The sequence below is a fragment of the Bombina bombina genome, chromosome 6, assembly GCF_027579735.1.
Source record: "Bombina bombina isolate aBomBom1 chromosome 6, aBomBom1.pri, whole genome shotgun sequence".
NCBI lineage: Eukaryota > Metazoa > Chordata > Amphibia > Anura > Bombinatoridae > Bombina > Bombina bombina.
In genome coordinates this window covers 898568446-898593033 of record NC_069504.1, presented here as the reverse complement: position 1 = coordinate 898593033, position 24588 = coordinate 898568446, and the positions used below count along the sequence as shown (strand labels likewise).

At 38.6% G+C, this 24588-nt stretch overlaps 1 protein-coding gene across 2 annotated transcripts in view; it reads right to left on the bottom strand.

The window, feature by feature from the left end:
* The window catches only part of CLN6 (CLN6 transmembrane ER protein), a 50775-nt gene extending 29283 nt beyond the window's left edge, over positions 1-21492 (bottom strand). The window contains exons 1-4 of one of the 2 annotated variants that reach the window (XM_053718506.1): positions 21369-21492; positions 20523-20634; positions 18128-18226; positions 6581-6769 (exon numbers count right to left, since the gene is read on the bottom strand). In XM_053718506.1, coding sequence (XP_053574481.1) covers positions 6581-6769; positions 18128-18226; positions 20523-20634; positions 21369-21430 — 462 coding nt within the window. In that variant the 5' untranslated portion in view covers positions 21431-21492. The remainder of the gene's footprint in view (positions 1-6580; positions 6770-18127; positions 18227-20522; positions 20635-21368) is intronic. The other variant, XM_053718507.1, reaches the window with a different exon arrangement.
* Positions 21493-24588: the final 3096 nt, after the last annotated feature.

Sequence of the window (24588 nt, the reverse complement as noted above, 5' to 3'; positions counted from 1 at the left end):
AATCTGTATTGCATGTTCAAACTTTAATACCATAAATAAAAACAGGTTAATAAACCTTTACTCCAGGAGTATATAATGAGTTTGAAAATACAGTGACATACAGGGTACATTGTGGTCATTAAGGGGCAGAGAACTGTTAACGTTTTAATATTGGGTAATATGTGCAATGGCATTACAGCCAATACAGTTCACAGTTTGTTTTTTATAATTTAAAGTTGCACTTCTGTTTGTTTATGAAACTTGGTTTTCTTTCATTTTAAGTCTAATAAAGACGTTATATATCACAATGTCTAAATCTGTGTCTGTACTGCATGTTTAATTCTTAATACAATAAATAATAAAAGGTGTTAGGTTTACTCTGGGAGTATATAATGAGTTTAGAAATTATAGAGAAATGCTTAAAGGGACAGTGAAGTAAAAAAACAAAAAAAAAACCTAATGATTTAAATAGGGAATGTTAATTTTAAACAACTTTTCAATATACTTTTATCACTAATTTTCTCTTGGTATTCTTAGTTGAAAGCTAATTCTAGGAGGTTCATATGCTAATTTCTTAGACCTTGAAGACTGCCTCTAATCTGAATGCATTTTGACCACTAGAGGGCCTTAGTTCATGTGTTTCATATAGATAACATTAAGCTCATGCATGTGAAGCTACCCTGAAGTGAGCACTGATTGGCTAAAAAGCAAGTCTGTCAAAAGAACTGAAATAAGGGGGCAGTTTGCAGAGGCTTAGATACAAGATATCACAGAGGTAAAAGGTGTATTTATATAACTGTGTTGGTTATGCAAAACTGGAAAATGGACAATAAAGGGATTATCTTTCTTTTTAAACAACAAACATTCTGGTGTCGACTGTCCCTTTAAATAATGCATTACACTTTAACTAAACCCCTAAAATTTTAGTCGGCTTAATCTCCAGTAGAGTTTAGACTAAAACAATTCAGATGACTAAAACTAAAATGGCATTTTAGTCAAAATACTATGACTAAGACTAAATCGAAATTTGCCATCAAAATTAACACTGGTTGAGCTCGGTTCATCAATCTACACACCAAGTTAGATGTCTGTCTCTGGTTTTTCTGACTTCCTGGGTGTAACAAATCTCCAAATCTTTTGACCTTTGAGCAGTATAATGTCTAGTTACACATCCACCCAAAGTCCCTACTTCAGTAATGTTTTGGAAACAACAAGGTATGATAATTTTGTCATTTTTTTATGTTTTCCTTTACCTATATTCCACTGTTCTAGTCAAAATTAAACTTTCATGATTCATATAGGGCTTGCAATTTTAAACAACTTTCTAATTTACTTTTAAATGTAAAATTTGTTTTGTTCTCTTGGTATTTGTTGAAAGCTAAACCAAGGTAGGCTCATATGCTAATTTCTAAGACCTTGAAGGCCGTCTTTTATCTTAGTTTTCTTAAGTCATCACTGATTGGCTAAAATGCAAGTCTGCCAAGAGAACTGGGGGGGGGGGGGAGAGGGCCGTCTGCAGAGGCTTAGATACAAGGTAATTACAGAGGTAAAATGTGTATTATTACTGTGTTGGTTATGCAAAACTAGGGAATGAGTAATAAAGGGATTATCTATTTTTTAAACAATAACATTTCTGTAGTAGACTATCCCTTTAAGTAAACAGACCAGGATTAGCTGTGCAGGCATAGATCTACTAGTCATCTTGAATTTCCAAAGACAGATTCTTACCATCACGCTTTATGATCTTGAAGAAACCCTTTATATATGAACTGATGTACCTGTCTGATGCTGGCTAATAAGAGGGATTCCTATATGGGCCCCTTCCTAGAGCCTGGGTTTTTCCGTGCCTGCTGTATGGCTTCCTTAAAGGGACATTATACACTCATTTTTTCTTTGCATAAATGTTTTGTAGATGATCTATTTATATAGCCCATTAATTTTTATTTTTTAAAAAATGAATAGTTTTGATTATTTTTAAATAACATTGCTCTGATTTTCAGACTCCTAGCCAAGCCCCAAAGTTTTATATGAATACCGTCAGCTACCTTCTCCAGCTTGCTCCTGTTTGTGTAAAGGGTCTTTTCATATGCAAAAGAAGGGGGGGGGGGGGAGTGTCTTATTTCCCAGTGGGCTTTCCATCTACCTTTTCAACAGAGCTAAACTGACAGCTTCTAAGTAAGTTTTTAAACAGTTTTATACTGGATTTTTATATCAGTATCTGTGCATCTTATTCTTTATAGTAGTGTCTATTACATTTAGTTAATAGAAAATTAGTGTATACTGTCCTTTTAAGGTTAATTTTTGGAAACTGGCACCTGCTAATGTAATAAAATGTCTTATATTTTAGGTCAAGGATTGTGTTCTACTACTAGTTGTAAATTTGACGTCATTTGAAAATCACCCCATAGTCTGATTTCTTAGACACAATAGGTGAAACCCAGTCCCTTTGTCATGGAAAATTATTTGTCCCTCTTATCTGCTTAATCCTTTTCCACTTCAGCGCATACAGGAAACAGAAACTGGTGTTGCATTATTTAAAATGTAATTTACTAATTTTCCCTTAAAGGGATAGAAAAGTCCAAATTAAAAGTTTCATAATTTTAAGCAACTTTCTAATTTACTTTTATCATCAAATTTGCTTTATCTTGGTATTCTTAGTTGAAAGCTAAACCTAGGTACGCTCATATGCTAATTTATAAACCCTTATCTGAATTCATTTGACAGTTATTCACAGCTAGAGGGCATTAGTTCATGTGTTTCATATAAATAACATTGTGCTCATGTTATTTTAGAGTCAGCACTACAATTGCCTGAAATGCAAGTCTGTCAAAAGATCTGAGATAAGGGGGCAGCCTGCAGAAGCTCAGATACAAGGTAATCACAGAGGTAGAAAGTATATTTCTATAACAGTGTAGGTTATGCAAAACTGGGGAATGGTAAATATAAATAACGATAACATTTTTGGTTTTTACTATCCCTTTAATAATACCTAGAATTTCATCAAAAATTGGAACAAAATGTATTTTCTAGTTGTATTAACCTAATCTGAATTTGATGAGACATGCTTAATACATCAACTGGTAAAGACGTTTTATTACCCTGTATGTTGTTATTCAAATAACACGTGTCTAAAGTGATTGTTAAAGGGACAGTAAATTCAAAAACTTTAATAAATTCAAATAGAGCATGCACTTTTAGACAACTTTTCCCAATTTACTTATCTAATTTGCTTTGCTCTCCTATCCTGTTTGAAAAGCATACCTAGGTATGGTCTGGAGAAGCAATGCACTAGCTAGCTGCAGATTAGTGGTTGCTCATATATGTCTTGTCATTGGATTGCCTGATGTGTTTAGCTAGCTGCCATTAGAGCATTGCTGCTTGTTCTACAAAGGATACCAAGAAAATAAAGCATATAGAAGTTAAAATTGTTTAAAATGGCATACTCTGAATCATTAAGGGCAGAATTACAACTATGTAGCCTATACATTTTAAGTTTTGAGGCTTTGGGAATTGTTTTGCACTTGTACTTGATTATGCATATGTCTCAATAATAGCAGACCGTGTGTGTGCGCGCGAGTGTGTGTGTGTCGGCAATAGCAGACCGTGTGTGTGCGCGCAAGTGTGTGTGTGTGCCGGCAATAGCAGACCGTGTGTGTGCCGGCAATAGCAGACCGTGTGTGTGCGCGCAAGTGTGTGTGTGTGCCGGCAATAGCAGACCGTGTGTGTGCCGGCAATAGCAGACCGTGTGTGTGCGCGCGAGTGTGTGTGTGTCGGCAATAGCAGACCGTGTGTGTGCGCGCGCGAGTGTGTGTGTGTCGGCAATAGCAGACCGTGTGTGTGCGCGCGCGAGTGTGTGTGTGTGTCGGCAATAGCAGACCGTGTGTGTGCGCGCGCGAGTGTGTGTGTGTGTGTGTGTGTGTGTGTGTCGGCAATAGCAGACCGTGTGTGTGCGCGCGAGTGTGTGTGTGTGTGTCGGCAATAGCAGACCGTGTGTGTGCGCGCGAGTGTGTGTGTCGGCAATAGCAGACCGTGTGTGTGCGCGCGAGTGTGTGTGTGTCGGCAATAGCAGACCGTGTGTGTGCGCGAGTGTGTGTGTGTCGGCAATAGCAGACCTTGTGTGTGTGTGTGTGTGTGTCTGTCGGCAATAGCAGACCGTGTGTGTGCGCGAGTGTGTGTGTGTCGGCAATAGCAGACCTTGTGTGTGTGTGTGTCTCTGTCGGCAATAGCAGACCTTGTGTGTGTGTCTGTCGGCAATAGCAGATCGTGTGTGTGTGTGTGTGTCTGTCGGCAATAGCAGACCTTGTGTGTGTGTCTGTTGGCAATAGCAGACCATGTGTGTGTGAGACAGCAATAGCAGACCATGTGTGTGAGTGAGACAGCAATAGCAGACCATGTGTGTGAGTGCGACAGCAATAGCAGACCATGTGTGTGAGTGCGACAGCAATAGCAGACCATGTGTGTGAGTGCGACAGCAATAGCAGACCATGTGTGTGAGTGCGACAGCAATAGCAGACCATGTGTGTGAGTGCGACAGCAATAGCAGACCATGTGTGTGAGTGCGACAGCAATAGCAGACCATGTGTGTGAGTGCGACAGCAATAGCAGACCATGTGTGTGAGTGTGACAGCAATAGCAGACCATGTGTGTGAGTGTGACAGCAATAGCAGTGTGCCCTGGGAATAGGAAACCTTGTGTGTTTGGACCATGGCAAGTGGTCCTGTGATAAGACACTTTTTTATGTGCATTTCTTGGCAGCAGTACAGAAGAGGTTTTCTACAAAAGGGACATATAGAGAAGACCCTCAATACTTGGCAATCTGTAGTTGGTGGGAGCCCTCTGTTATCCCAAAGATGCCCTCCACATCATGAATACTATGGCATTAAAGGTAGTGTCAACAGCAGAATTTTTGTTGTTTAAAAAGATAGATAATCCCTTTATTACCCATTCCCCAGTTTTGCAAAATTAACACAGTTAAATGAATATACTTTTTACCTCTGTGATTAACTTGTATCTAAGCATCTTCTGACAGACCCCTGATTACATGACATTTTATTTATGATCTATTGACTTTCATTTTAGCCAATTAGTGCAGTGTCTGCCACAAGCTATGGGTGTGATCACAATGTTATCTATATGGTTTACATGAACTTGCTCGCCCCTGTTGTGAAAAGCAAATAAAAAAAAAACGTGATAGAGGCGGCCTTCAAGGGCTTAGAAATCATATGAGCCTACCTAGGTTTAGCTTTCAACTAAGAATACCAAAACAACAAAGCAAAATTGGTGATAAAAGTAAATTGAAAAGTTGTTTCAAATAACATGCCCTATTCGAAACATGAAAGTTATTTTTGGACTTGACTGACCCTTTAAATACCATTTTTTTTCAATGCATAATCACCATACCTGCTTGACCAATATCACCATTACTTGCATATTGAGACGCAAAAACCATTCCTACTGCATGCCAAGAAATAGTCTACCACAACCACTGCAACGTTTGTAATAATGGTTTTTGATTGTCATAAGCAGGTTTCTGTTCCTTCAGGAGCTGCTGCAAGGTAAAAGCCTGTTGATAGGAAGGGTGGAGAACAGTGCATTTATGTAACAAACCATCTGCTGAGGCTACAAAGGATAAAATTCAGCTTAGAAAGTTTTTTATTTAGTCGCTGCTGAAAGTCCTGAAAACTGCAGCAGGTAAAGGTATATTTTATAAGGTGTTTTCATTAATCTGTGAAGTAACATAATACGCGTGTTCTTGTAAGGACACCGCTTCTCATTTTGTATTTCTTTCTTTTAATATACTAAAGAAATGTTTATTAGTTAATGCTGTATTGGTGAACAGTCTGATTATCCATACATCAGTTGAGCATAAAATAATTGGAGCACCAAAAGTAGCCCTAACTCTCACTAGCATATAAAGAAGTTTAATAGCGGTATTAAGAACATAACCACACACGGAAGTTCTTTTCCAGTGTAAAGTGTTAACCAAAAATATAACCACATTGAAATTTGCCAACACTCCAGGCAGCCCCCTCTTAAAATATGTGTACAGAAGATCTTCTCTAGTTAAAGGATTTGATTTTGAGAGAACCTGCTCACTGAATATAATAGACATTCACTATATATATATATATATATATATATATATATATATATATATATATATATATATATATATATATATATATATATATATATATATATATATATATATATATATATATATATAAAAAGTTTATTAGCCAGTGTTTGTGTTGAGCGTATGCGATTTGTCCACTGCCTACATTTATTATTGAACAAGGTAGTTCTTGTGCAGTACTGGTTTCTGCTCTTGAGCCACAGCCTTTCAATCACCCAGAACAATTGCTGTCGCTTAACAGGTGGTAAACAATGCTGGATATATTGAGTCCATTGTCTTCGATTAGAAACGCTATACACAGCGTATATACAGACTGAGCAGACCTTTGTGCATGTGTGTCCCAGGGTTATCTGTGAAATTATTCATGTGTATACAAAGGAACTTCACTTTCTCAAATATATTATATATAAATGCCTGGCTTGTCATATGCATAACAAGTTTTCCCCTTTTATCCCATATACTCACTAGGGTTGGAGGTTGCAAGTTCTGTATTATTGGGTTATCCCTTACAGACAAGTGGTGCTGGTATCCACTGAAGATCAGTCTGTGGTTCACAGAATCACCCACTAGGTGAATACTTGCGCCCATCACAAACGTTATGATGCTTATGTATATGACAGAATTAGGAAGGGTCTTAGGAGACCTCTCTATCAACTGGAAAACAAAACACACAAAAAAAAAAAAAAAAAAAAAAAAAAAAAAAAGAAGGAGACTCATTAGCTATATTCACTATAGTGATCTCTTAAAATTAAGAAGAAAAAACAGGAATGTCATACCTGAAAAACACAACATATTTGAAATTAATTATACAAGCAAAAATACATTTTAGGAAGCATGTAGCCTGCTGAAGCGTATTTACTCATTTGCTGAGCAAGTAGGCTCAGGAGTGATTGTTCTAAAAGCCAGGGATGTTTCTTATACACAATTAAAAGAAACAATATAGATCTCTATTTAAAACCTAGATTTCAAATGTCACTTCCTGTAAGTTACAGGACTAGCAAAATGTGTTATATCTGAACCTTGCAATGGTATGTTAATAATAGTAAAACCACTCAATTGCTGAAAATGTAAAAAAAAAAAAAAAAAACACACACACACACAACTAGGACAATTGGAGCTATTGCAAACATTGGTCTAGATTGAATAAAAACCCATTTGTGAAACTAATATTTTGCAGAAACAAAAAAAAAAAAAAAATTACAACATTGCAATTAGTTATAAATTTGTACCTGCTCTTTGTCATATTCTAAAGCCACTCTCCATCATCAATGGAGTAGTGTCTATCTTGTCTGTTTACTTTTTGGTGCATAAAATAAGAGATATGGATATAGAATATAGATCTCTCTCTCTATCTATATCTATCATCCCAAAAAAAAAAAAAAAGCCTTACAGAACAAATTAAAACAAAATAATATTATCCCTCTATAAGACAGTCCACTCTTAACAGGAACATGAAGCCCAAAATGTTTCTCTCATGATTCAGATAGAGAAAACAAACTTAAAAAAAAAAAGTTTTAATTTACTTCTATTCTCCAATTTGCTGGAAAGATATCTAGATAAGAAAGACAAGAGGTGCCTCATACAGTGAGTATGACTAAACAACGGGTAACACAAGTGGCAACTCACATTTAGTAGTGCACGTGTCAGACTGGAGCACACCAGCCCCTCCAGCGAGACAGGAACATAGGCACAGCGGCGGTCGAAAGGAAACAGCAGCAAACAGCAAGCCGACACAACAGTGTTGGTATCCTTTCACCGGGTGGCATGGGAGTTTTGGGTGATGTCACAATCATGTGATAGGCTGTCTGGACTTGGAAATACCTCTGGTTCCCAGGGAGCCAACTCATACACCAAAGGGATTTTAGCTAGCGAAACACAAAAGGGATACCACAACGACAAGTGGAAAAAGACAAAGTTCCTTTTGTTACGTATAAAAAAAGATTTATTAAGAGCAACGCGTTTCTCGGTGGTACATCCACAGTTTCATCAGGCTTAAAAATGAAAGGCAAGCACAGACTTATATTTGAACATAAAACCTGCCCATTAATTGAATTCACAGGTGAGATAGGGAAGGCTCGTCATGGGTAAAGACATGTGTTTTTAGTAATTATGTAACAAACAAAAAAGGAACAAAATAGCATCAATAAACAGAGCAATTTAAAGTACACCAGTCAATTGATACATACGAAAAAAGGAGGGACATGATTGTCTGCACAACTCTGGTATTGGTGCACACCTTAAGAAATTAAATCACACAACTAAAATAAGTCAAATCGTATCATTATATAAAAAGTGTGACATGAAATATTTACATAGCATAGAAAGGAATTCATCCTGTCTATTATAATATCTTAATAAAAAGTGATCAGTGGTTATAACAACTCATTTTGAGTACAATTAGTGATTACATAATATTACCAAAATATGTGTTCTAATTCATGAAACCACAATGGTGTCACTTGATAGTGTCCTATGATAATGATATATAAATCATAATGATCCATGGTGATCGATAACCAGAGGGAATGTAAATACTTACATATATAATAAAAAGTGTGTAAGTGTCTTATGATAATAATAAATGTGAAATTAAGAAATCATATAAGATGTGAATATATATATATATATATGGAAATTGAACGCCTAGTGCGTAGTCAGAGTTTTTCTCAGTGATTAATACTGTTACAGGCTCATAAATCTGTTTCTAGGAAGATTTATTATCAAGTTTGGAAGTCTTATATTTCATGGTGTTCTCATAAATTCTCCTTGCATTCTTTCAGAATTCCTAACATTTTACAGTTTCTTCAGAATGGTTTGGATAAAGGTTTGTCTGCAAGTTCTTTGAAGGGACAAATCTCTGCTCTGTTTTATTTCACAGAAAGTTTGCTAAGCTTCCTGATATTCACTGTTTTGTACAGGCTTTGGTCCGTATCAAGCCTGTCATTAAATCACTCTCCTCCTTGGAGTCTTAATTTGGTTTTGAAGGCTTTACAGGCTCCTCCTTTTGAGCCTATGCATTTTTTGGACATTAAACTACTTTCTTGGAAAGTGTTGTTCCTTTTGGCCATCTCTTCTGCTAGAAGAGTTTCCGAATTATCTGCTCTCTTTCTTGTGAATCTCCTTTTCTGATTTTCCATCAGGATAAGGCAGTTTTGCGGACTTCGTTTAAATTTCTACCTAAGGTTCTGAATTCTAACAACATTAATAGAGAAATTGTTGTTCCTTCTTTGTGTCCTAATCCTAAGAATTCTTTGGAGAGATCCTTACATTCTTTGGATGTTGTGAGAGCTTTGAAATATTATGTTGAAGCTACTAAAGATTTCAGGAAGACTTCTAGTCTATTGTCTTTTCTGGTTCTAGGAAAGGTCAGAGAAGGCTTCTGCTATTTCCTTGGCATCTTGGTTAAAAGCTTATTTGGAGTGGGGTCAGGCCCTCCTCAGAGAATTACAGCTCATTCTACTAGATCAGTCTCCACTTCGTGGGCTTTTAAGAATGAAGCTTCAGTTTATCAGATTTGCAAAGCAGCAACTTGGTCTTCTTTGCATAAATGTACTAAATTCTACCGTTTTGATGTATTTGCTTCCGCGGAAGCAGTTTTTGGTAGAAAAGTTCTTCAGGCAGCTGTTTCAGTTTGATTCCTCTGCTTATGTTTAGGTTTTTTCTTTTCATTTATGAGAATAAATTTATACTTTGGGTTGTAGATTATTTTTTTCAGTCTGTTATTTTTATCCCTCCCTCTCTAGTGACTCTTCTGTGGAGTTGCACATCTTGGGTATTACTATCCCATATGTCACTAGCTCATGGACTCTTGCCAATTACATGAAAAAAAAAAAAAAAAAATTTATGTAAGAACTTACCTGATAAATTAATTTCTTTCATATTGGCTAGAGTCCATGAGACCCACCCTTTTTATGGTGGTTATGATTTTTGGTATAAAGCAACCAACCCCTCCTTGCTTCTATACTTTTTTTTTAAAAATGCATATTATACGGTGTATTCATCCATTACAAGGTAGGGTCATTTCTAGTTTACATACCATACAAAATATAAAAGTGAGGTCTTAATTTTTGATAGTTCAAACTCCTTGCTAATACCTTTAATAATTGGGATTTATATGCCCCTTCTTTGCGGATCTATTGCCTAGTAAACCTTCAACCCCCTTCATAACACTGCCCAACTATAACTTTTCCATTCTTTTATTACTCACTATTGAGTACCACACTTTAAATTCATTTATGTATACTATGTTGGCATAACCCGTGCTGTTTACCTGGCAAGATTTTGGTATTAGTACTATATGTTTCTTCTCTGTCACTATTGTTGGACATGTCATTATTGTTATGTATTTGTTTATGACTTCAATAAAAAACTTAAAAAAAAAAAAAAAAAAATTATGTAAGAACTTACCTGATAAATTAATTTCTTTCATATTGGCTAGAGTCCATGAGACCCACCCTTTTTATGGTGGTTATGATTTTTGGTATAAAGCACCATTATTTCCAAATTCCTTTTTTTTATGCTTTTTACTCCTTTCTTTGTCACCCCACTACTTGGCTATTGGTTAAACTGAATTGTGGGTGTGGTGAGGGGTGTATTTATAGGCATTTTGAGGTTTGGGAAACTTTGCCCCTCCTGGTAGGATTGTATATCCCATACGTCACTAGCTCATGGACTCTTGCCAATATGAAAGAAATTAATTTATCAGGTAAGTTCTTACATAAATTTTTTTTTTTTTTTAAGTTTTTTATTGAAGTCATAAACAAATACATAACAATAATGACATGTCCAACAATAGTGACAGAGAAGAAACATATAGTACTAATACCAAAATCTCGCCAGGTAAACAGCACGGGTTATGCCAACATAGTATACATAAATGAATTTAAAGCGTGGTACTCAATAGTGAGTAATAAAAGAATGGAAAAGTTATAGTTGGGCAGTGTTATGAAGGGGGTTGAAGGTTTACTAGGCAATAGATCCGCAAAGAAGGGGCATATAAATCCCAATTATTAAAGGTATTAGCAAGGAGTTTGAACTATCAAAAATTAAGACCTCACTTTTATATTTTGTATGGTATGTAAACTAGAAATGACCCTACCTTGTAATGGATGAATACACCGTATAATATGCATTTTTAAAAAAAAAAGTATAGAAGCAAGGAGGGGTTGGTTTTAAGAGGGTAACGGGAGGGGAAAAATATAGTATATTCTCCACATTATCGTAAAAAGTATTTATAGCATGATAGAACCTAGTGAAAGTAAGAAAAATGTGGAGTAGCTTGTGTTTGGCCACATATGGACCAAATTAGCGGGGAGAAGAAGGGGACGCAGCGGGCAAAAGCCGCTCAAAGTGGAATGGGGAGGGGGATGGGGGGGCGGAGCCATGTAGGGCAAGGGCTTCGGAGGAGGGACCTATTATTTACATGACTACTAGGAATGGACATGGCTTTATCAGGATAAAATAATTATCTAAATATAGTGTTATGCTTATGTAGTGAAAAAGTAGTGACAATTGTATAGAATGAGAAACCAAGATAGGTTCGAACTTAATCATGGGAGGCAATGGGCCTCAACAATCATTCTGTATTATTATGTGGAGAGGGGGGGCTGTAGAATATTCGGGGTAAAAGGAATCTCCGGATGAGCCCCTCTCCTAGGGGAGTGTCATCTATAGATGAAGTTGGAGAAAGGAGTAGGGATATGACCCGCCGGCAACAAATACCGGCGGGAAAGGGAGGAGAGGGCTTATCTTGGACAAGTGATATAAACTGATAATGAGGAGAAAACTATAGAAGAGCAAGTGGTGACAGTCCAGCAGTCACTAACTACGTGTAAATATTTATGGCACAAGAGAGAGGTAGATGCCGCTATATATTAACTTGGCAACCCGGGCAAGAGCAGATCCCTGCTATGCAGAGTGTCCTGTGTTTTACAGCTAGTGTTAGTGTATTAAAGATAACGAATAGATTAAAATAGTTAAACATATGAAACATCGGTATCCAGACCAGTATTAGGAACATATAAAGAACACACTACTAATATTCACATAGATAAAGTCTAATCTAACTCTAAGTCTTTGCACTCTGAGGAACTGGTAACACTGGCTTACAAACCATGATAAATATGAGTTAAGGGAGACCAAGATGCTTCAGCTAATATAAATTAGTTATTGATACATAGCTAGATCCTTGTTATCATACTTCAAATATTCCTAGATACACAAATGTCAATGTTAAAATATGACAAGATAGATGTTGCTGCTTAGAGGAACTACAAGTTAATATCAATGACCCAGCAACTCCTAGATATCTTAAAGTATAAATTATGTATGCAGGTGTCAGCTATAATAAGAACATTACATAAGGCCCGCTAGCAGGGGAATCAACTCAAATGTATGTGTGGCTTACATGAAGCTCAGTTGTAAGACCCTACCTAAATGTAAATGATAATAGACAAGCCATATAAGTCATCTATTAAAAAGCATAGAGGGAGAAACTATCCGCAATTAGCTAAACTGAGGTTTTATAGGGTCTGGTCTAAGTGTTAGAGATCTCAACCTGAACAATAAAGTGAAGGGTCAGACTAATCGTGAACATAAGAATAGACAGGTAATACGCCACGTACTATAGTGGCTGTAAGAGGAGAGGCTCTGTGCATATATCACGTTATGAGCTATGCGTTAAATGTAAGAGGTTAGTGCAGCTGCATATTAACAAGCACAATACTTTAAGCCGTACGGCTCAGTGACAAGTGTTGGGACACACACAGAACATATAACATCATGCCTCTTATAATTGAAACTCATGTCCAATGTTCAGTATCCTATGCATAAAAAAAAAAAAAAAAAAAAAAAAAAAAAAAAACACAAAAAAAAAAAAACAAAGTCCCCCAAACTTGCCACTAACATCACGCTCCAGCTTTCTGATAATCACAACACCAATCTGGGGTTAAGAGTACATGACAGCCAGATACCGCTATAATGAGAGTAACACTGACTAATTTATGATAGATTATGAAGTTCTATCTGTAATAAGTCTTCCGTGACGTGAGCCAAATGGAAGAGCGGGGAGAGCAAAAATAAGAAGCTGTAAAGCTCATCCGCCCGGATCAAAAGGGCTCTTCAGCCGTCCAGCATGCCCCATGGAGATCGATCCCCGGTGTCTCCGGCCCAAGCTCACACAAGCAGGTAATGCACCATCGTGATCCCAGCCGCTCAGCTGCATAATGGGGTGAAGCAGTGTAAAGGCAAGCGGTAAGGCTATTTGAGCAGTGCCGACCATCTTCAAGAAATATATCTGCGGGAGGGTGAGGTGTAGCTCTATGGGAGTAGCGGAGGGAGGTCCGGCTTTAGTCTGGGATTCCCCAGTGTTGCAGCATGTGTTACCTTGTGCGTGTAAACCTACTGATTTCCCCATCCATCTCAATGGAGCTGACTTGTCATTAGGCTGTTGCCTGGATGCGACCAAGTCTAAGAGGCTCCCCTCTGAGTTTGCCATGATTCCCCTGCGAGTCTCGAGCTCCGTAGAAGTTACCGCCATCAGGGGGTGATCAGCCTCTGTCAGTGTCTCCTGGGGGCCGATCCGGCTCTTTAGATGAAAGTGTTCCTCTGCGGGTTGTTCGAGAGCCACTGGAGTTTGGCGGTGAAAGGTCACAAATTCTAGCTTGAGATCCCAGAAGTGCCTGTCCAGGTTAGATGATAAAGCTTCTAAGGCACTTATAATCGCCGCCATCTCCATAATGCGTATGGTGTCGAAAGAAATTAATTTATCAGGTAAGTTCTTACATAAATTATGTTTTCCAAGTCCAGACGGAGCCTATCACGTGACTGTGACGTCACCCACCACTTCCACGCCACCCGGTCAAGGATACCAACATTGTTGTGTCGGCTTGCTGATGTTTCCTTTCGACTGCCGCTGTGCCTGGGTTTGTCTTGCTGGAGGGACCGGTGTGCTGCAGTCTGACACATGCACTACAAGTAGTGTCCTACTAAATGTGAGTTGCTACTTGTCTTCACGCAAAGTGTTACCCATTGTTTAGTCATACTCACCCTATGAGGCACCTCTTGTTTTCTTTCTGTCGCTTTAGTCTTCGTGGGATTCAGGATTCCTCCATTGGAGCAACGACTCGTTGGGTGGTCTACATTTTTGGACTGTATTTCATTTCTATAGCTTTTTAAAGTTTATTTAACTGTTTGTTGTACTATCTCTGTTTCACACATAGTGAGTGCCCCTCTATATATTGCCTCTATATAGGATAGACTTATATAGTTTGATATCTATTTTTTTCTGACATATCTAGATAGGTAGTGTGCACGGCTGGGTCACTAATTGACAGGAAATAGTGCTGCCATCTAGGGCTCTTTCTAATGTGTAACATTGTTACAAAACTGCTGCCATATAGTGATCCAAAACACATGCACACTACTGTATTTACCATCCTGTTTTTCAACAAAGGAGAACAAGAAAAAGAAAATTTGATAATAGAAGTACATTGGAAAGTAGTTTAAAATTGTATGTTCTACATGAAACAAAGAAAGAAATGTGTATGTTTTACGTCCCTTTAACATACGGAAAAACAGGACTGCTATATTAGATCTTCACAAGAGCAACAGTTTAAGAATTTCACAGGGTCGTAGGGTTTGTTTTGCTTTTCTCTTTGCTAGGGGTTTCTGTTTAATATGCGATTTACAATGTATTAAAGGGACAGTAAAGTCAAAATTAAAACTTTCAGATGGAGAGTGCAATTTTAACCATCTCTCCAATTTACTTCTATTATCAAATTTGCTTTGTTTTCTAGGTATCTTTTTTTTGAAGAGTAAACCTAGATAGGGTTAGGAGCAGCAGTGCAGTACTGGGAGCTACTGAGAGGTGGTTTACAATTTCACAAGCTTCTTGAATCATGAAAGTTTCATTTTGACTTTACTGTCCCTTTAACCCCTTCGCTCCCGAAAAGAGAAAAACTTGCCCAAAGAACTGGAGGATTTTTAGCATTTTTGCCATCACTCCACTTAAAATATATATAGTTTTGACTGGTATATTTGATGACAATATTTGGCTGCCAGATACGAATCATATAGAAAAGTAAAACTGTTCACTTTTTCACAAACAGAGTTGCTCACTGAAATGATTTACACATGACCACTGCAATCATAAGACAAGTAGTTGTAAAAGCTTCTCTGAGGTCCCTTTTGTTCAGAAACAGCAGACATACATGACTTTATCATTGGTTATTGGCAATTAGAAGGCTGCACACCACACTTTTGAAATTCCTGGCAGTGAATGGGTTAATCCGTTAGATTGTAAGGTTAATTTTCGCTGTAGTGTAGAAATTACCCTCCCACCCCCGATCCCTACCTGATCCCTCACAAACCCTCTCCCCTACAGTAAGTGGTTTAGGGCTTTTTTTTTTAAATTTTTATTTATTTCTGTAGTGTAGGAGTCCTTCCTCACCCTCCTTGATTCCTCTCCTCAAAAGCTCTTACCCTCCCCCTCACACTGTTCACCACCATGTTTGTTTGTTACTGTCAGCCATTGCTTCTAAAGACGTAATTTGTGCCATACAAGCCACTGCTGACTGAGTAGTTGTGGTGTTTGAATACTGATTCACAAGCCCTCACAGGATATGTGTGTATGCCAAAGAAAACCAGTAATATTTTACTGGAAGCATTTTTGCTAATTAAAATATATTGCAAAAATGTTTAGATTTCAAATTCAAAACATACATTTCATTTTTTACTTTTAAATTCATTTAATGTGTTCTCAGTTATCCATTGAAGTGTATTAAATTGTTTTAAAAAAGTTAATTTACTTTTTTCCCCCCATCATTTGAGATAACTGCTTTTACCTGTCAAAACTGCCACCTATAAAGAAAATTTTAATACTGGCTACAGAAAAGCAATGCAAACAAGATCCAGCAGAAAAAAGCAAGTGTCAAAGTGATGATGGGAAAGACAGGTACTAAAATGTTCATTATTATCTCAGAGATAAGATTATGAAACCACTACATTTATATAATAAGAGTGATAAGATTAGATCTGATCTCCCTGCAAACATAGCCCATTTTACAGGGTTGTGGTTTCAGAGAGCAAACCCCCCCCCCCAGATATTTTATATACAATAATAATAAACCTAAAGGAGCAATTTCCTATATATTTAAAGGGCCATTATACACTCATTTTTTCTTTGCATAAATGTTTTGTAGATGATCTATTTATAAAGCCCATAAAATTTTGTTTTGTTTTTTAAAAAAAAATGTATAGTTTTGCTTATTTTTAATTAACATTGCTCTGATTTTCAGACTCCTAACCAAGCCCCAAAGTTTTATTTGAATACCGTCAGCTACCTTCTACAGCTTGCTCCTGTTTGTGTAAAGGGTCTTTTCATATGCAAAAGAAGGGGGAGGGGGGAGTGTCTTATTTGCCACTTGCAGTGGGCTTTCCGGCTAACTTTTCAACAGAGCTAAACTGAAAGCTTCTAAGTAAGTTTTTAAACAGTTTTATACTGAATTTTTATATCAGTATCTGTGCATATTCTTTATAGCAGTGTCTATTACATGCAGTTATATGAAAATGAGTGCATACTGTCCCTTTAATAGTTTGAAACAGGTATAAAAAGTCATTAATAAATGTTTAAAGAAAGCCAATTTTACAGTACACAGTCTGTTTAAATAATGAGATATTTGTAGCAAGAAGAAGAAAAAAAAAAAAGTGCTACACGATTTTTGAAATATAACTGGCTTTCAATACTTGTAAATGTGAGAAAATCGTGTAATTGTATTATTAAAAAGGGACATACATTCCAGTCAAAATGTAATTGCATATAGATGAATTACATCTTTGAATAGAAACATATTTGCAATAAAGATGTATTGACAAAAACGCTTTTAGTAAAAGTTATCACTGTTTTAGTGTTAACATTTTTCTCTGCACATGCATATGAAGCATACCTAGATATTCTTAGTGCATCAGCATTTTAAATATTGTAACTGCTCAGAGCACCAGTGGGGCTTGTATCATGTTAGCAAATAACAAATTGAGTCATTACCAGATGATACAAGCACCTTAGGCTCTCTGAGCACATGCAGTGTTTAGAATGCTGGTGCACGGTGCATACTTAAAGGGACAGTATACTGTAAAATAGTTTTTCCCTTAATGTGTTTACAATTGCTTTTTTACCAACTGCAGAGTAAAAAATGTATGAAAATTAGCTTTTTGAGGTTTATTTCTGTATATTAAAGCTCTGATTTTGTGTTTTGAAGCCACAGCCTAATAAAATAGGTTGAGCTTGTAGGTATAATCAGATCTCATTACTGTATCACATTGTGCACATATACCTGCTTCTTTATCTTATATCTGTCCTTAAAACAATTACCAGTACTTTGAGAGAACAATGGAAAATCAACATTTTATTACCTTATCTCTGCGAGTGTAATTTCTTCTGCTGGCTGTGTTTACAAAGCTTATCTATAGCTGGTACGCGCGGCCACAAACTTTCAGAATAGGTGGGGATACCACATGCTAAATTAACAATTTCAAATGCCAATATAAGGGTAAAGGAGCTACTTGTAAACCATTTAATACACTCCAGCAGGTAAAGTGGATCATTGGGAACAAATTAAAGGGGAGAAAATTTTTGAGTAAACTGTCCCTTTAAATACGCTTTTTAAACAGCAATAGAGTTTATTAGAAGCATTTTTGCTAATACATCTATATTACAAAAATGCTTCTATTTAAAACTGAAATGCATCCATGGGGATTCCAATTTTGCTGGAATGTCCCTTTAAAAAGGTACAGCTAAGTTGTAGTTTCTGCTTTGCAGATAATTCACTGTGTATAAATATACCCAGCCTGGAGAGGATGGGCCTCTACAATAACAGGGATTGGAGAGTTTTCGGACAATGGAGAGATTCACGAACGTTACATTTTGTCTTATATAGCTCTATTCAGGCCCTCAACCTTGCTCTGCTCCAGCTTTCCCAGTAACTGCTGAGTGTTACCACAAATTATTTATCTCACCTTAAGGAGCAGCAGTGGTGTGATGATGTTATATGCCATGTGAAAATAATCCCCCGCGCTTGGTTTATTGAGGGGGAACCAATCCAGCGGGAGAACGAGCTGCAGGATACAAGGTGATAGCAAATAAAGAGAAATTAGTACATTTTGCTAGTTTCCATTACATTTTTAAAGGGATATCACACATAAAATTTCAAAACATGGCATACAGTTAAATCAATGCAAACTTAACATATTTGTGATTCTGATTTTGCTGTAATATTGTTTCTCTACCCAGAGAAGACCGAGCAACAATAGTGTACTAAATTATGCTATAATTTACCTGGCCCGGCTACATACTACATAGGGATTGCTTTGAGCAGAATACAAACTCATTTACAACTAGCCCTGATAACCCAAAATCAATGGAGATAAGTCAGGTATACTCAAGAGGGCTTTCAGGGTGTTTATTCCTGGACTGCCCTGGATTTGGGAAAACCCTGCACACAGTTTCAAAACATTTATTTTGCATGCAAATGTTGTGCAATGTATTCTTCAAGTCTATATACTGTGCAAACATAAAAAGGTACTTTATCTTAATCATGAAAGAAAACTTTTGGGTTTCATTAGAGTGAATAAAAAAAAAAAAAAAAAAAGGGTTCAGGTTACGTCTATTATAAAATTTACTTTGTTCAAATGGTATTCTTTGTTGAAGAGAATGCCCAGTTAGGGAGCATGCACGTATCTGGAAAACTATATTGCAGTAGTTTTGCAATAATTCTTTTAAACACTAGATGGCAGACACGTACATGCTTCTGAGCCTATCCAACTGCATTTCAACAAAGGATACCAAAGGAACAAAGTAAATTTGATAACAAAAGTAAAACTAAAAAAAGTTTTAAAAAACGATTCATTATTTCTCGTTGATATAGTTGGTGCTACAATGACATGTAACAAACATTAGCTCGCCATGTGATCTAGCACTCTACCACACCTGACATTCACCACAACATACACTTCAATATTTGTTCACTAAGCACATCTACCCAATCAATATTCCTTTATTTCCCTCAAAGGGACAAACTCAAAACTGAATTTCCCATTAAATGTTAAATTATGCAGAGCTTGCAGTGTATAATGAGCCCTGCAAATTAAAAGAATTTATTATTTTTCCACTCCCCCAATGTAAACAAAGAAATTAGCCCATGGATAAATTTAAAATAATCATGGTGATGGATTGTGGGTCACATGTCGTACAATCAGCTCTGTAAAATTATTATTATTTTTTTATTATTAGTTTACTGTGGTTATAACAAATGATAAAAACAAACCTGTGGGCCAATTTATGACTAACAGATAATTTAAGGACCCAAAAAAAAAAAAAGAAGTTGCCAATCACTTATTTATAGGGACATTTTACGATTCAGATAGAGAATACAATTTTAAACAACTTTCTAATGTACTTCTAATATCACATTGTCTTTGTATCTTTTGTTAAAAAGCAGCGGCATGAGCATAGGAGCATACACGTGTCTAGAGCACTATATGGCAGCAGTTTTGCAAGAATGTTATCCATTTGCAAGAGCACCAGATGCCAGCACAATTCTGTCATATAGTGCTCTAGGTGCCTACCTAGGTATTTCTAACACATAATATCATGGGAACAAAGCAAATTTGATCAAATAAGTAAATTGGAAACCTTTTAAAAAAAAAAAAAAGTATGCTCTGTCTGAATCACAAAAGAAAGTTTTTGGGTTTCATATCCCTTTAATAACTTTAAATTTGTACGATTTTCACATATGGCATTTTTGGCTGATGCTTAAAACATCTCACACTTAGTTATTTAATCAATCTGTAGGTATAATATATAGGAATGCTGGCTGGCATTCTCTGGCTAATGTTTGTTTCATATCTGCAAAATGACCTGCTGTTTAACTAAAGGAAATGGTAGTAAGTAAAACAATTACAGATGTTACGGCAAGATCTTTTAAGTAAATACATAACCAGGACCAATAAAGTGCTGGTTTTAATTGGCTCCTTACTATACCCACATGGCATGGAAATATCCATAAGCTCTCAGCATGTAACCTACTCATCGATCTTGTGACCGATGCATGAAGCATCAAGTTACTCGCCAGTTTAACGTTTCAAAAGAAAGATTCTTCCATAGCCAGCTATAACATTGGTTTTACAGTGGATAACCAATGTTTGCAGAATGTGTAGTATGATCCTTGAGGCAATCTTTGTTTAGCTTATTAAAGTGTAGACTCCATAGGTCGCCACTTCCGTTGCCTGGCTCCTAAAAACATATAGCTGGCTTCTCAATTTGCTGAGGTCTCCTAAGTTTGATATAAATGTGTCCACTTCTGTACTAAAGTAATTCAACTTTTTTTTTTAACCACCTCCCTGATGTTCTCACCATGACAATTGGACGGCCGAAATCCAGGAGCCAGTTCTGCAAAGTAAAATAGAACCAAAGGTCCAGGTGGAATCGAGAGTCCTTGCACTCATCAGACTGAGCAGAACTGAATCTGAAAGAAAAATGAAGACATTTTAATGACATGATAGAAAGCCAATATCCCTGTTTATAAAACTGAGCTCACTATAGTTAAGGTGCAGCATATAACAATTCCTACCACAAATCTGTGCTTACCTAAGGTTTTCAGTTCCCTGAGCTCCCTCTATAAAAGGGTCACAAACTGCAGCTCTTGAAATGTCATTAGTGGAACACTCCACCTTAAACTGAACCAGGGGTACATTGCACCCAGTTCTAAAGAATGCTATAATGAAACTGCACTTAGTATTTGGCACAAAGTAGTTGGTGCCATGCCTAGAACGTTAGACACTGCACCCATAAGCTGTGCCAGTCATCAGCTGCACCCATCTTATATGTCAGAAGGCAAAGCATCAGTAGAAAAGACTGTACATATCCCTAAACTGTGCCAGAAGAGAATACACCAACTGGACTGTATAAGGATGAGACTTCATCCTGCAAACAGATAGACTGCATATGTTCAAGTTTTATGGTGACTACAAGTACCAGTACACCACAAACTGGAGATATAGACTGTTGCTTTACACAAAGATCCGGGTACAATGTCAATGTGCCAGCTATCTTGCAACCACTTCAAAGCAGTGCCACTGGGTACTAAACCTACATTTATAGTGTAAACATTGTATTAATCTAGGCTAAACTAACAAGAGACGACACAAGAACCTTACACTTTAGCCACAGCATGTAAGTCCCCTAAGTAATAGTAAATACCGCATTGGAGAACCCTGAACAGGGTTACATCGCCGCCTTACTGAGCTCTGCATCCCGCTCATGATGATGTTTCTGGGACCTGCTGCTCACACACACAGTCCCTCCAGTCGCAGACAAGGGCGTGGCTTCCCGCTTTCACTGATTAGACGGGTAATATGGTAATTCGACCAATAACAGAGCAGAAGGACTGTGCTAAAACCGTGGATTGGATGATCACTGTCTAGGGTGGCCAATAATAAAAGTGGGTGTGTCTATGAGATGTTCCACACAAAATACGTGAAAAAACAGAGACAGTCAGAGAAGAGAAGGATGTGCTGGTCTGCTGGAGGGAGGAGATACCAGTCGGTGGATGGGGTAGCTGCCTTTTCTACAGTTCTAACTGAATTGTTCAAAATCATAGAATTAAATAAGCATTGAAAATGTAATCTATAGTATCGCTATATTTTCGGGATTAAATCTTAAATAAAATGTGGGTAAAATCTTAGTTTAGCGTTCTAAATCATTTTCTCAGCCATATCTCATTATTTTCCTACAAAAATTGGCGTGGGGGTTCAGATGAGGGCTACCAACAATACTGCAGTGTTTGTGTCTCCAGGAACAAAAAGGGGAGCCCTATTTTGGGGTGTAAAGTCCCTGTTTTCCCCATAGACTTTCCACAGCCAGCCAGCTCTGCTCACCTACATTGATACATTGTATCAAACCCTCAGCCTACAGGTTTTTATACATTTGTAACTGTTTACTGTACACAGACACTTAAAGCAGCCCTGTCAGTAACAACTGTACACACTGCTGAGGAAATAATGTTCACACAGCCTTAAAGGGCAGGATAGCACCTGGTCACACAGTCTTAAAGGGACAGACAAAAAAAAAACACAGCCTTCAAAGGGTCAACTAGCACCACACACACACAGTCTTAAAGGGACAGATCACCATAATGTGCATGCAGCGCAACCTTAAAGGGCAGCTCGACACCTGCGCACACAGCCTTAAAGGGACAGATCACAGTAATGTACACGCAGCGCAACCTTAAAGGGCAGCTCGACACCTGCGCACAGAGCCTTAAAGGGACAGATCACAGTAATGTACACGCAGCGCAACCTTAAAGGGCAGCTCGACACCTGCGCACACAGCCTTAAAGGGACAGATCACTGTAATGTGCACGCAGCTCAACCTTAAAGGGCAGCTCGACACCTGCGCACACAGCCTTAAAGAGACAGATCACAGTAATGTACACGCAGCGCAACCTTAAAGGGCAGCTCGACACCTGCGCACAGAGCCTTAAAGGGACAGATCACAGTAATGTACACGCAGCGCAACCTTAAAGGGCAGCTCGACACCTGCGCACACAGCCTTAAAGGGACATATCACTGTAATGTGCACGCAGCTCAACCTTAAAGGGCAGCTCGACACCTGCGCACACAGCCTTAAAGAGACAGATCACAGTAATGTACACGCAGCGCAACCTTAAAGGGCAGCTCGACACCTGCGCACATAGCCTTAAAGGGACAGATCACAGTAATGTACACGCAGCGCAACCTTAAAGGGCAGTTCGACACCGGCGCACACAGCCTTAAAGGGACAGATCACAGTAATGTACACGCAGCGCAACCTTAAAGGGCAGCTCGACACCTGCGCACATAGCCTTAAAGGGACAGATCACTGTAATGTGCACGCAGCACAACCTTAAAGGGCAGCTCGACACCTGCGCACACAGCCTTAAAGGGACAGATCACCATAATGTGCACGCAGCTCAACCTTAAAGGGCAGTTCGACACTGGCGCACACAGCCCTAAAGGGACAGATCACCATAATGTACACGCAGCGCAACCTTAAAGGGCAGCTCGACACCTGCGCACAGAGCCTTAAAGGGCAGCTCGACACCTGCGCACAAAGCCTTAAAGGGACAGATCACAGTAATGTACACGCAGCGCAACCTTAAAGGGCAGCTGGACACCTGCGCACACAGCCTTAAAGGGACAGATCACAGTAATGTACACACAGCGCAACCTTAAAGGGCAGCTTGACACCTGCGCACACAGCCTTAAAGGGACAGATCACTGTAATGTGCACGCAGCTCAACCTTAAAGGGCAGCTCGACACCTGCGCACACAGCCTTAAAGGGACAGATCACAGTAATGTACACGCAGCGCAACCTTAAAGGGCAGCTCGACACCTGCGCACACAGCCTTAAAGGGACAGATCACTGTAATGTGCACGCAGCTCAACCTTAAAGGGCAGCTCGACACCTGCGCACACAGCCTTAAAGAGACAGATCACAGTAATGTACACGCAGCGCAACCTTAAAGGGTAGCTGGACACCTGCGCACAGAGCCTTAAAGGGACAGATCACAGTAATGTACACGCAGCGCAACCTTAAAGGGCAGCTCGACACCTGCGCACACAGCCTTAAAGGGACAGATCACTGTAATGTGCACGCAGCTCAACCTTAAAGGGCAGCTCGACACCTGCACACACAGCCTTAAAGAGACAGATCACAGTAATGTACACGCAGCGCAACCTTAAAGGGCAGCTCGACACCTGCGCACACAGCCTTAAAGGGACAGATCACAGTAATGTACACACAGCGCAACCTTAAAGGGCAGCTCAACACCTGCACATACAGCCCTAAAGGGACAGATCGCAGTAATGTTCATGCAGCGCAAACTTATAGGACAAATTGACACCTGCGCACACAGCCTTAAAGGGACAGATCACTGTAATGTGCACGCAGTGCAACCTTAAAGGGCAGCTCGACACCTGCGCACACAGCCTTAAAGAGACAGATCACTGTAATGTGCACGCAGCGCAACCTTAAAGGGCAGCTCGACACCTGCGCACACAGCCTTAAAGGGCAGCTCGACACCTGCGCACACAGCCTTAAAGAGACATATCACAGTAATGTGGACGCAGCGCAACCTTAAAGGGCAGCTCGACACCTGCGCACACAGCCTTAAAGGGACAGATCGCCATAATATGCACGCAGCTCAACCTTAAAGGGCAGCTCGACACCGGCGCACACAGCCTTAAAGGGACAGATCACCATAATGTACACGCAGTGCATCCTTAAAGGGCAGCTCGACACCTGCGCACACAGCCTTAAAGGGACAGATCGCAGTAATGTTCATGCAGTGCAAACTTAAAGGACAACTCGACACCTGCGCACACAGCCTTAAAGGGACAGATCACAGTAATGTACACGCAGCGCAACCTTAAAGGGCAG